The sequence below is a fragment of the Eptesicus fuscus genome, chromosome 5 (genome assembly GCF_027574615.1).
Source record: "Eptesicus fuscus isolate TK198812 chromosome 5, DD_ASM_mEF_20220401, whole genome shotgun sequence".
Lineage (NCBI taxonomy): Eukaryota > Metazoa > Chordata > Mammalia > Chiroptera > Vespertilionidae > Eptesicus > Eptesicus fuscus.
The window spans coordinates 45,713,256-45,726,395 of record NC_072477.1 but is presented as its reverse complement, the minus strand read 5'-3'; the positions used below and the strand labels follow the sequence as shown (position 1 = coordinate 45,726,395).

The 13,140-nt window shown below is 48.5% G+C and overlaps 1 protein-coding gene across 2 annotated transcripts in view; it reads left to right on the top strand.

Annotated features, from left to right (window-relative positions):
- Window positions 1-13,006, top strand: part of ZNF609 (zinc finger protein 609) — a 222,911-nt gene extending 209,905 nt beyond the window's left edge. The window contains exons 5-10 of one of the 2 annotated variants that reach the window (XM_054716143.1): window positions 1,151-3,491; window positions 4,769-5,135; window positions 6,511-6,686; window positions 6,918-7,134; window positions 7,612-7,675; window positions 8,403-13,006. In XM_054716143.1, coding sequence (XP_054572118.1) covers window positions 1,151-3,491; window positions 4,769-5,135; window positions 6,511-6,686; window positions 6,918-7,134; window positions 7,612-7,670 — 3,160 coding nt within the window. In that variant the 3' untranslated portion in view covers window positions 7,671-7,675; window positions 8,403-13,006. Of the gene's footprint in view, window positions 1-1,150; window positions 3,492-4,768; window positions 5,136-6,510; window positions 6,687-6,917; window positions 7,135-7,596; window positions 7,676-8,402 lie in introns of both variants that reach the window. The other variant, XM_054716142.1, reaches the window with a different exon arrangement.
- Window positions 13,007-13,140: the final 134 nt, after the last annotated feature.

Genomic DNA, 13,140 nt, shown 5'->3' with positions numbered 1-13,140 from the left:
CCTGACCAGGAATTGAACCGTGATCTCCTGGTTCAATTCAATGCCCAACCACTGAGCCTGCTGGCCGGGCTATAGGGTTGGATAGTTTTTAAGACACCCAGCCTTGGGTTGTACACTTGAAACTAATACAATATTATATGTCAAATGTAATTGAAGAATAAAAATTATTAATTTTAAAAAAGGGAAGAATTTAAGAAATTAATAGCATCTCCCAACAGTATTTTTCACCTTAGATATTTTAGATGTGTTTCTATAAAATAAAAGCATTTGCCATACAGGGGAAGGAAAAATAAAAGGCACCCAGCTTTTAAAGGACATTATTGTGTAGAGACAAAGGAAGCCACTATATTCATCTAGCATTCAAGAATAAATTATGTGTGGGGAGGGGTGTGGGATGGGAATGGGGGGATGAGGACAAATATGTGATACTTTAATCAATAAAGAAATTAAAAAAAAAAGAATAAATTAATCAGGCCCTGGTCGGTGCTGCTCAGTGGTAGAGCGTCAGCTCACAGACCAAAGGGCTGCGGGTTCAATTCCCAGTCAAGGGCACCAAAAAAGAAAAGAAAAAGAATAAATGAGTTAGGTGTTGATGGGTTGGGTAGAAGTGGATGGAGATCCTACTTAAGTCTTTGTCTGTAATTATTGAATTCTGACTGCTATCTATAGTCACTTTGAGACTCGATGTCTGAGAGGTCATTAGAGTCTGACTATCAGTGAGCAAACATTCATTGATGAACCTTTTTGATGGTAGCTATCTCTCAAAAGTTTAAACTCAAGAACATTTGGGGGCTTTTTAAACTACTGGACAACGTTGGTTTCACAAGGACGTTTTCAAATTGCAATTTGATCTTAAGATTGGCATTTCAGTGAAGGGCACCTTACAGCTTATTCCTAATATTAGTTTGCAGTTTGCTAGGCTTTGGGGAACCCAAATGTTGGGGAATAATTTATAGCTAGTATGCAGAAAGCATTATAGGAGCTTACCACTTAATTGCAGTTCCCACTCTTTCAGAAGTTCCTTTAGCAAATCATATTCGTTGAAAATGATAGTTACCATCTGGACAATTCTTCTGGAGACTGCAGCTAAACTGGTTTGAAGTCGTTTTCACTTCTTAATAATATTCTATTGTGTTTGTCCTTTGCCAAGGTTCTGTGACTCTCCCACCAGTGACTTGGAAATGCGAAACGGTCGGGGTAGAGGCAAGCGCATGCGTCCCAACAGTAACACACCTGTCAATGAGACAGCAACAACATCTGACAGCAAAGGGACCAGCAGCAGCAGCAAAACCCGAGCAGGAGCCAATAGCAAAGGCCGTCGGGGCAGCCAGAATTCTTCAGAGCACCGCCCACCTGCCAGTAGCACCTCTGAGGATGTCAAGGCCAGCCCTTCCTCAGTGAATAAGCGGAAAAACAAACCCCTTTCAGACATGGAGCTGAATTCTAGCTCAGAGGACTCCAAAGGGAGCAAGCGTGTCCGTACGAATTCCATGGGCTCAGCCACTGGCCCCCTCCCTGGGACCAAGGTGGAACCCACTGTTCTAGATAGAAATTGTCCCTCCCCAGTCCTGATTGACTGTCCCCACCCAAACTGTAACAAAAAGTATAAGCACATCAATGGACTTAAGTACCATCAAGCTCATGCCCATACCGATGATGATAGCAAGCCAGAAGCAGATGGAGACAGTGAGTACGGAGAGGAGCCCACCCTCCATGCAGACCTGGGGAGCTGCAATGGTGCCTCTGCCTCACAGAAAGGCTCCTTGTCCCCTGCCCGCTCAGCTACCCCCAAAGTTCGGCTCGTAGAGCCCCATAGCCCTTCTCCTTCAAGCAAATTCAGCACAAAAGGTCTGTGTAAGAAAAAGTTGAGTGGGGAAGGGGACACAGACCTTGGGGCCTTATCCAATGATGGCTCTGATGATGGACCCTCAGTTATGGATGATACAAGCAATGATGCCTTTGATTCTTTGGAAAGGAAGTGTATGGAAAAAGAAAAATGTAAAAAACCCTCTTGTTTGAAACCTGAAAAGATGCCTTCCAAGAGCTTAAAGTCAGCCCGGCCCATTGCCCCGGCCATCCCCCCACAACAAATCTACACCTTCCAGACAGCCACCTTCACAGCAGCCAGCCCCGGCTCCTCCTCGGGCTTGACCACCACAGTGGTCCAAGCCATGCCCAACAGCCCCCAGCTCAAGCCCATTCAGCCCAAGCCCACTGTGATGGGAGAACCTTTCACAGTCAACCCTGCCTTGACTCCAGCCAAGGATAAGAAAAAGAAAGACAAAAAAAAGAAGGAGTCTTCAAAGGAACTTGAAAGTCCTCTGACTCCTGGAAAGGTGTGTCGAGCAGAAGAAGGCAAAAGCCCATTCAGGGAATCATCAGGAGATGGGATGAAAATGGAGGGGCTCCTCAATGGCTCATCAGACCCTCACCAGAGCCGACTGGCCAGCATCAAGGCTGAAGCTGATAAGATATACAGCTTCACAGACAATGCCCCCAGCCCTTCCATTGGAAGCAGTAGCCGCCTAGAGAGCACTACCCCTACCCAGCCCATGACTCCCTTACATGTAGTGACTCAGAATGGAGCTGAAGCCAGCTCCGTCAAAACCAACAGCCCTGCCTACTCTGACATCTCTGATGCTGGGGAGGACGGGGAGGGCAAAGTGGATAGTGTCAAATCAAAGGACCCTGAGCAGCTGGTTAAGGAAGGGGCTAAGAAAACTCTTTTTCCCCCTCAGCCACAGAGCAAAGACTCCCCATATTACCAAGGCTTTGAGAGTTACTACTCTCCAAACTACGCACAGTCCAGCCCAGGGACGCTGAACCCCAGCAGCCAGGCAGGAGTGGAAAGTCAGGCCCTGAAGACAAAAAAGGATGAGGAGTCTGAGAGCATAGAGGGGAAAGCAAAGAACGATGTCTGTGAGGACAAGAAGCCAGAGCTGAGCAGTTCCAGTCAGCAGCCCTCTGTCATCCAGCAGCGTCCCAACATGTACATGCAGTCCCTGTACTACAACCAGTATGCCTATGTGCCCCCCTATGGCTACAGCGACCAGAGCTACCACACCCACCTCCTGAGCACGAACACAGCTTACCGGCAGCAATATGAGGAACAGCAGAAACGGCAGAGCTTGGAGCAGCAGCAGCGGGGACTGGACAAGAAGGCAGAGTTGGGCTTGAAGGAGCGGGAAGCAGCACTCAAAGAAGAATGGAAGCAAAAGCCGTCAATTCCACCAACTCTCACCAAGGCTCCCAGCCTGACCGACCTGGTGAAGTCGGGACCCAGCAAGGCCAAGGAGCCCGGGGCTGACCCTGCCAAATCAGTCATTATTCCCAAGTTAGATGACTCTTCCAAACTCCCCAGCCAGGCCCCAGAAACACTTAAAGTGAAGCTGAGTGAGGCCAGCCACCTAGGCAAGGAGGCTTCTGAGGCTAAAACAGGTGCTGAGTGTGGCCGACAGGCAGAGGTGGATCCAATACTCTGGTACCGACAGGTAACTGTTCTGGGAAGAAATAGAAATACTGTCTGTGTTTCTCTCTTCCTCACACTCCGGGTTGTCCTGATGCAGGAGGTCAACAGAGTACAGATTAGCAGGAGAAATCTATAATTGTAGGGATATTTTTACCTTTGTAAATCATTTAAATGTTTTTCAAAAAGCACTTTTAGCCTTGGTCAGTGTACTCAGTCGTTAGGGCATCGGCCCCTGCACCAAAGGGTCTCGTTCAATTTCCAGTCAGCGGCACATACCTGGGTTGCAGGTTTACTCCCCACCCCCAGTCGGGGCACCTACAGAAGGTGTTTCTCTCTCACATCAATGTTTCTCTCTCCCCACTTCCCTCCCTCCCTTCCACTCTCTCTGAAAAGCAGTGGGAAAACATATATATCCTCAGGTGAGAATTAACAAAAAAGGGGGGGGAGGGGCACTTTTACATCAGTAAAATGTGTTTTCCCATTTGACAAGAGAGACCCAGAAACAAAACAAAACTGGAACCCAGCTATCTGTATTTCTAGTCCAGTGTTTCTTCCAGTGTTTGGTTCCTGTGGAATGAGTTCATGGTGATCTGTCCAAATTTTAGAGTAGACCAGAAGTACGCTACTCAAACTGTTACTTTCAAAGATATTTTATAGGAAGAGCTAGAACCAAGAACTTGGTCTCACATCTTGCTCTGCTCAAAAGACTTTTCTTTTTTTAATATGTTTTTATTGATTTTATAGAGGAGGGTGAGGGAGACAGACAGACAGACAGACAGAAACATCAGTCATCTGCTTCCAGCATGCCCCCTACTGGGGACTGAGCCCACAACCCAGGCATGTGCCCTGACCGAGAATTGAACCAGAGACCTTGAGATGACGCTTAACCAAAGGAGCCGTACCTGCCAGGGCTGCTCAGGAAACTTAAAGTCTTCCCTTCCCTGTTGGTGCCACAGTTAGGCCTTCCGCCCGTGAGCTTGCCCTGAAGAAATGAAACAACCTAAATATCCTTGGAAAGAAGCAACCTCTTCTATTCAGGGAGTCATTTCTCCAGTATGCTTGTTCTCTCATTGAGGAGACCCACCGATAGATTTCCTTTTCTTTCCCATCTTTCTTCTTTCCCTTGAGGCCGAGGGGCAGGCTTTTTAAGCAGGCGAGACCAGAGTTCATTGTAAACCATCAGTAGAGGCCACTGGCATACTCTGCCCTAGGTGTTTGCTGGGACCCTGGGCTTGAACTGTCACTCACTCTCTCTCTCCTTCATTTGTGCAACACTGAGTGCTCATTCTGTGATTGTAGGAAGCTGAGCCCCGGATGTGGACATATGTTTATCCTGCCAAGTATTCAGACATCAAGTCAGAAGATGAGAGGTGGAAAGAGGAGCGGGACCGCAAATTGAAGGAGGAAAGGAGTCGGAATAAGGACTCTGTTCCCAAGGAGGATGGGAAGGAAAGCACAAGTAGTGACTGCAAGCTGCCCACTTCTGAGGAATCCCGCCTTGGGAGCAAGGAGCCCCGACCAAGTGTCCATGTGCCTGTGTCCTCCCCTCTCACCCAGCACCAGTCTTACATCCCCTACATGCACGGCTACTCCTACAGCCAGTCCTATGACCCCAACCACCCCAGCTACCGGGGCATGCCTGCTGTGATGATGCAGAACTACCCAGGTACGCACCGCCCTTCCAGCTGGTGTTCCATTACCTGCGGGTGGAAATGAAGCAGAGATTTCAAATCCAGTTTTTTTGCTCAGTCCTAAGGCTTATTGGGCTCAGGTAGATGACAGCCCTTTTTTGAATGTGACATTCTGTGAAGTGGCCCCTCTACACCCAACTCTTTGACCCCTAATTACCGTCTGTGGGACCACCTCTACCTCCCTTGCTTCACTAGAGGGTTGCCTCTACAGTCACTTTTCATGGATAACAAGAGGTAAAATTCTCTCTGTACCACTGCCATCTTCCCTCAACGAGGATTTGTTACACACACATTCTTTATTTTGCAGTGCACTCGGGCACTGTGGAGAACACAAAAGACATAGGGAAGACTAGTTCCTCCCCTCAAGGAGCTTACAGCTTCATTGTAGCAATGAGAGAGACGTGGAACAAATCACATTCAAACCAGCACACTGCATGTGTTCATTTGCAAGATCCTGTTCAGCTGTAAGATTGGAAGGCAGGAGGGGGAAGAGCATTGGAAGTCAGATTGTGGGGAAGTCCAGCTAGAAGAGGCTCAGCTTGGGAAAGACAAGCTCTTTATACTGCCAACCTTGAGTTCTTAGGGGACACACAGTAGGAGTTTGTGTTTTTAACTTGTTAGAAGAAAATTTTCTTACTCTACTCACTGATGCCTGTTGCCTGAACAGCTATGTGTGGTACTTCTGGGGTGAGAGGGAGCTTCTTTCACTCCTACAAGCTGCCCCCTCCCTATAGGAGAGCAGCCGAAATAGTCTTGATATTCTGGCATAACATTATAATGACAGTTAGGAACGTGTCTCACTCCTTTCTCCTGTTACCCCTACCCACCTCTATAAAAATAGTAGTGCTGTTGGATGAGTGCCTGATCTGGGCCAGGCACTGTCCTGGTATTTATGTGCATTATCTTCTTTAATCCACCAGACACCCTGTGAAATAAGATTTGGTATCTTCATTTTGGTGGTGAGGAAACTGAAACTCAGAAAGGTTGTTAATTTGCTCAAGGCTACCCAACTGTTAAGTCTCAGGGGTAGGATTTGAGCCCAAGGCCATCTGCCTTCATATCCTATGACCTTTCCACTTCATCGTCTCACCTCTCCAGGCTGAATCTCTGAGACCGGGACTCCAGGGAAATTGATGCTCAGAGTCTTCGGGTCATGTTCCTAATATCCATAAGCTAATTTTGCCTCTAGAGCTCAGTAAAGAAAGGACAAACTAGTCATCTCAGCCCAAAGACACCAGGGTAGAAACTATCCCTGTGCCTCGGGAAGCTGATACCCTCCCAGCCACGCTCACTAACGCAGTTTCTTCTCCCTCTCCCATCTCCCTGACTGCTTTCTTTCTCCTTTCCCAGGTTCCTACCTACCTTCCAGCTACTCTTTCTCCCCATATGGCAGCAAGGTCTCAGGGGGTGAAGATGCTGACAAGGCACGAGCCAGCCCCAGTGTCAGTTGTAAATCCGGCTCAGAGTCCAAAGCCTTGGACATCTTACAGCAGCATGCCAGCCACTACAAGAGCAAGTCTCCCACGGTAAGGGAAGAGCAGTTACACTTGCAAATGAACACAAAGACCAGTAGGGCTGGAATCGGGGTCCGGGAGAAGGTGGACAAGGTCAGGTCCTAACCACAGTGCAGGTGGCTCCTCCAGGCACCGCCTTGACTCTTAGGTGTTCTGCATGTTTAAGGAGTCACGATGTGGGCCCTGGCATCTTGCTCTCATGTGTGTCTCACAATAGTGCTTTTGTGTTGCTTTCCTTTCCAGATAAGTGATAAAACTTCTCAGGAGAGAGATCGGGGAGGCTGTGGGGTGGTTGGGGGTGGTGGCAGCTGTAGCAGCATCGGAGGAGCCGGTGCCGGTGATAGAAGTGTAGACCGGCCCCGCACCTCTCCGTCCCAGCGCCTGATGTCCACACACCACCACCACCACCACTTGGGCTACTCATTGCTCCCAGCACAGTACAACCTACCCTATGCAGCAGGTAAGCCTCACTTCCCACCGCCTGCCTTCTAACTCCATAGCAGTGCGCTGTCCACAGCAAGGAGCCCCTGGCAAGAATTCTTTTTTTTTTTTTTAATAACTTCTGTCAGAATCCTACCCTCCTGCAGACCATCATTAAAGCATATGACATTTATTTCCTCCCTTGGAGCTTGGGGACTCTCAAGCTTCTCCAGAAAATTGGCTTTCATATTCAGAAGAATAAGAACAGGTGTTCCCACAGCCAAAGAGAAGCAAGCAGCTGAAAAATGGAGCCTTATTCTCTATCCCTAGCAATTATATCTGGCCTAGTATTACTTTTTTCTTTTCTGTCAGCACCCCAAAACTCAATAGAGTTAGGAAAATAAGGAGAAACTCCTCCCCTCCTCACCCAGCTGGTCAAGAGAAAGTGCTTGAATCAAAGGTTCTGGGAGTGCTACACTAACATGTCCTCCTCCTCACTCAGGGCTTTCTTCCACAGCCATTGTTGCCAGCCAGCAAGGCTCAACTCCCTCACTCTACCCACCCCCCCGGAGGTGAGAATGGTAAGTGGTTTTTAATTTGGGGCAGCACATAGAGATAGTTGATCACAACTGTCATGGGTCACAGAGTATCTGTGGAGCCTGGGTGAGGGATAGCTGTGTTGGGTCAGCAGTCTGGAAATGGTGGAACCTTGGCCAAGCCTCTAGTACAAGTCTCCCGTGAAGCCACGTGCTTCTGAGAGGAGCTGTGGAACACATCCTCTAGGGCAGTGGTTCTCAACCTTTCTAATGCCGCGACCCTTTAATACAGTTCCTCATGTTGTGGTGACCCCCAACCATAAAACTATTTTCGTTGCTACTTCATAACTGTAATTTTGCTCCTGTTAAGAATCGTAATGTAAATATCTGTTTTCCGATGGTCTTAGGCGACCCTGGTAGCGGTTCTCAACCTGTGGGTCACGATAGGCTAGCGGTTCTCAACCTGTGGGTCACGACAGGTTGAGAACCGCTACCAGGGTCGCCTAAGACCATCGGAAAACAGATATTTACATTACGATTTTTAACAGTAGCAAAATTACAGTTATGAAGTAGCAACGAAAATAGTTTTATGGTTGGGGGTCACCACAACATGAGGAACTGTATTAAAGGGTCGCAGCATTAGAAAGGTTGAGAACCACTGCTCTAGGGAGAGCAGTAGCTACCTCCCCCACAGTTCATTTTCTTGGAGCGCCACCTTGTGGTTGTTGTGCCAGCCGCTGAGTGCCTGGTTATCTGTCCGTTTCCCTTACAGAACACCAAGTGCCGGGATAAAGTCAGCTTCACGGGCCCGACTGGCTCACCCAAGGAGGTGCTGGAGGTGCCACTAATACATCAGTTAAATGGTGTTGATCATCCTGTTTGCCGTGTTCCCACCATGACCGAAGGCAGACCCTTGGCTATCTCGCCTCCACCAGGTCCCGGACTCCCCCACCCTCCCTCTTCCTCAGGAGCTGGAGAGCTGGTACTTAGCAAAAATATTTATTCTCTCGGCCACATTTGTGACTGTTGTGGCCTCTGTGGAGATGAAGGCATGGGGAGCAACCAGGGGAACATGGCCTCAGCCCAGAGAAGTCACTGCTCTGTTCCCCAACCCCTGGTCAGCTGCCGGAGGAGTACCAGCCCCCACCCAGGGAGGGACCCCCAAGCACTGGGTAAGGTCTGAAGACAGCACAGCAGCCATTCCCTCTCACCGTCATTACCACCATCACCAGATCCTGCATCTCCCCAGTGGTTTGAGCCCTGGGAACTGACAGCACGTGGAGAAATTAGAATCTCAGGAAAGAAATTGGGGGCTGTTTTCTCTATAATTGTGAAAACAAGGTCTTCAAACATGAAGACTTCTCCCCTCTCACATGAGCACATATAAATGCTCAGAGCCCAGCCTAGAAAGGTTGACCATGGTACTTGCCCAGCATGGCCTTGGGCTGCTGGTCAGGCAGAGGGTTGGGGGTCCCCACACCAGCACAGGGCTCCCCAGGGGTACTGGCAGTAAGCTGGAGCTGGAGCATGAATGGAGTCTGTGAAATAGAACTGCATCCCCACTAAGTCCTGCTGCTTCTTAGCCCTCAACACCTGGCCCTTTCTCTTTTCCCTCCTGACCCCTGTGCCCAGGGGGATTCTCACACTGATCTCTCCTCTTCTTTTCCACTGCTTGGCTCTTAAGACTCAGGCAGGTAAAATAGTATTCCCCGGCCTGGGGAGCTTCAGAGTCTGCCAGGGTCCTCAGGGCAAGGCCCAGGGGGCAGTTCTTAAGAGATGTCCTGGCCATTCAGCCATCATTTAGGGTCACAAATATATACAGCCAGGTTCCTCTGTATACAAGTATACGGTTTTATATAGCTCAGTCTATAACCCCATGTGTGCCAATATGAGCCGTGTCTTTGTAACACACATTTTTGTTTTAGGAGACACTGACCATAGGAGGTTATGTGTTCCTTAGACCTGGGGTAACACATTCAAGCCATTACTCCTCTGAGCCACAAAGTGTACTCAGTGGGAGCTGTGCTTTGAGGCAGCAGACATTTCTCTGCTCTCTCAGTCCAGGCTCTGTGCTCTTTGTACTGGGAAGGGACAATGCTTTGGTAGCTTTATTGGAGTCACTTCCTTCCCCGTGGTGTGGGAAGCTTTAGCTCTTACTTTGCTTTTGAGGTATCATCCCTTTGTTCTCCTCCTCTCCTATCTGTCCTTGACCTGGATTGAGAGAAAATAAAGACTGACAGATACCAGCCTAGGCACCCGGGGTATTAGTGACCAGAGTGCCCAAAGTGACCACTTTTGCAGGTACTTGGCTCTGACAGCGTGGGTCATGGAGGTGGAGGGCAGTTAGCACATTGTCCAGCAAAGGCTGCTTTCCAAGATCCCAGAGCCCTACTCTAGATCTAGAGGCTCAGGGTCATTTGCCTAAGAGGAGCCCCTCTGACCTATAGACCTTTCCTCTAGGTTTCACGTTCTCGTTTTTATTCAAGTTGGGTTCTGAGCCCGTCCAAAAATCTCACCATTTTAGACCTCTTAGCAGGCCCCAAGAAGCCTCCCTCTCCTCCATCATTCCCTCTGCCTCCTGCTGCCCCAGCGGGCAGTGCTCTGAACAGTGACACCCCTTTCATCCGTGGAAGTGACACCCCACCTAACCTGAGTCACCACTAAGAGGATGACTGAATTTCAGCCTGATTATGCCCTCCCACACTCCTGTGGGGTGAAGCCAAGGGCCTGTCTCTGTTCCTGTTTGTTTTTAAATATTGTTGTGTGTTTTGTAACTGTGGCGCTGGCTTACAGCGTGATCTGTACATATTGTAAAGAAACCGTTTAAAGTAATTTTTTTCCCATCAGGCAGGCATGGTCTGCATTCCTGCCCTTTCCACTTCATTCTGTAACACAGAGAAGAAGAAATTCCGTATTAGCAGGGCAGCCTTGGGTTCTACAGAAGGGAACAGCTTTTTCTTTTGTTTTCTTTTCCCCTATTAAACTTTTGGCTCTTGGATCCTTATATCCAAGTCTCCCTTGAAGAGTGGAAGCTGAACTGCCCAGAAGAGCAGGTAAAAGCCAGGAATGGCAGAATGGCACTGCCTTTTCCTGATCCCTAATCCTCCTGCTCTCAGATCCTTGCCAGGTCCAATCTTCCTTCCCTGGAATAGCACAAAGCAGCAGCAGCAGCAGCAAAGGAGGAAACAGATCCTTGATGAGCGCTGAGTGAAGGATTTGCTGCCCACCTCCAGCCTCTCTACATGGGGAGGAGGAACACAGGTGAGGGTACCTGTGGCACCCATGACCTGGTCAGAGGGACAAGACACGAAGCAAGGATTCCCATTCTACCCCCACCCCACTCCGTAAGCATAGGCTGGAAAAGGTTGCTGCTAAGGGCCCAGACCACCAGACCAAGGCTCTCTTGGCACCACCCCAGCCCAGGCCTCTCCTAGACATCTCATCAGGTTCCCCAGAGAATCTAGAGGGAAAGACAGCCAAGCTTGGAGAGCTGCTGCTCAAGATTCACATCCTCCTCTTCCTCATTCAGCCCCTTTCCCCGTTGGTACATGTATATGTACATGTATGCAATTTCCTTCTTATCTCATCCTCTCCACACATCTCAAGGTCAGAGGACCACAAGCAGAAGGGTTAAGAGGGCACCCCATGAAATGAAGTGGTGATTCTTAAATCTCTTCTCTCCAGGCTCCACGGTGGGTGTGGGAAGACTTGGCCTCAGGAGTGGGAGGATAAGACTGCAGAAGGGCTAAGAGTTATTTTATACGGGCTTTGAGGTCACCCATGTCACTAATTATCCATATACCCTATCACCATCCCACTGTCTACTCTGATGCCCCCAAGACTCCACTGGGCAGCTAGTTGGCCCCATAATTCTGGGCCTTTATTATTTGTTTTATTCCTTGGGCCTCCCAGGAAGTTTTCTGATGATCCTCTGCCATGGGCCCCTCCTGGGATGAGCCCCTCCCAAACCCCATCCCAGCCCCTCCTGCCCCAGCCCACCCGCTTGCCTTGGTGCTCAGCCCCCATTGGGAGCAGGTTGGGGCGAGCTGGAGGCCCGGGCTGGAGGGGCAGTGTTGCTGTTCATAGCTTTTGTTCCATTGGCGTTGCTCTGTTGGATTTAATTTCAGTCTTCCTGATTCTTCCCTTATGTAAAGTGTACATTACCAAGTTCCTTGTTTTTTTATATATATATATAAATATATATATATACAAACTGTACTCTTTTTGCCTTTGTACATTCAGGCAAGAAGAGAAAAATAAATCTTTTTAAGAGACAATCACAAATCTGTGAGGGCTGCTGGTTATTTCTCCTGGAGTTTGCTGCTGAGCTGTCTCCTCCTCCCTCCTCCCCACCTTTCCATTCTCTCTCAGCTTTCCTTATCTTCCTGGTCCTGTTCCATATGCATCCTCAGCTCCACCTTCCCTGGCTGATGGCAAGTTGTTGAATCCAATGTCCAGACTACCTACCCCGCAATCCTTCCTGCCCAGCAGTGTTTTCCAGCTTGGCCACTGCCTTACCCAGAAGCTTTAACCTGTGCCCTGGCCTCTCCTGTCTTCCTTCCCCTTAGATCCCATTCACCCAAGTGGCTTTGGACTCCTGGGTACTCTGGGACGTCCCAGAAACCCTGGTTTTGGATACTTACCTGTGAAACTATGCAGCGGGGAGCTCTTTGCCTAAGAGTTTGCACTATTTCAACCTGCCTGGGAGTTAGAACAGATGGTTTTTTAGGAAGAGTGGGAAACTCCTTAAAACCCCCCAATTCCAGCCTCCAGGGTGCTCTAATCCAGATACCAGAGAATCGTTCCCTGCTGGTGGATTCCTATGGCTGCCCACCCCATCAGAACAAGCCCTAAATGTTTATGGGTCAAGAGCATTTGATCAGAATTTCAAAGGGTGGTACATTCGGAAACAGCCCAACCCAATCATTGTTCCACCTCTTGAACTTTCTCCTTTCCATGATTTTCTCCTCCCCTCCGTTTTTTCCCCTTTCTTGCTGCTTCCTTTTCTTAATTGGGTTTGGAATTGAAGTATATTTTTAAATTATTTGTTGTATTTATTGAATAAAGTTTTTAATGTCCCTGTTCTTAAATTTAGACTAGTTTGCCTTTCACATTATCTCCCCTCCCCAACTCCATCATCCCCCAAAATAGTCTACCTTCTAAGTTGCTTTAATTGGAGTGCAGATTTGGGGGATTTACCATGTTTCTTTCCTCTTAGTGGTCTTATCTTTTTGAAAGGGAATTCTTAACTGTCTGGGTTTCTGATTTTATCCAATTCTGGCTGTGTTTAAGAGGATCCACCAGTAGATGGCAGCAAAATCTGATGTTTCCTGTCCACTCTGCTAGCTTTGGGGATAATAAAGGGCCGAGTCTTGTCTTGGTTTTTCACCAGTCTTGTAGATTCCTTGGGTTTGACTTTAACATCTGAAATCGGAACTGCCTACATTAACTTGGCCATTGTTAGCATTCACGTAATCTGCTCTAAATCTCGTTCGTTTCAGTCACCGCCT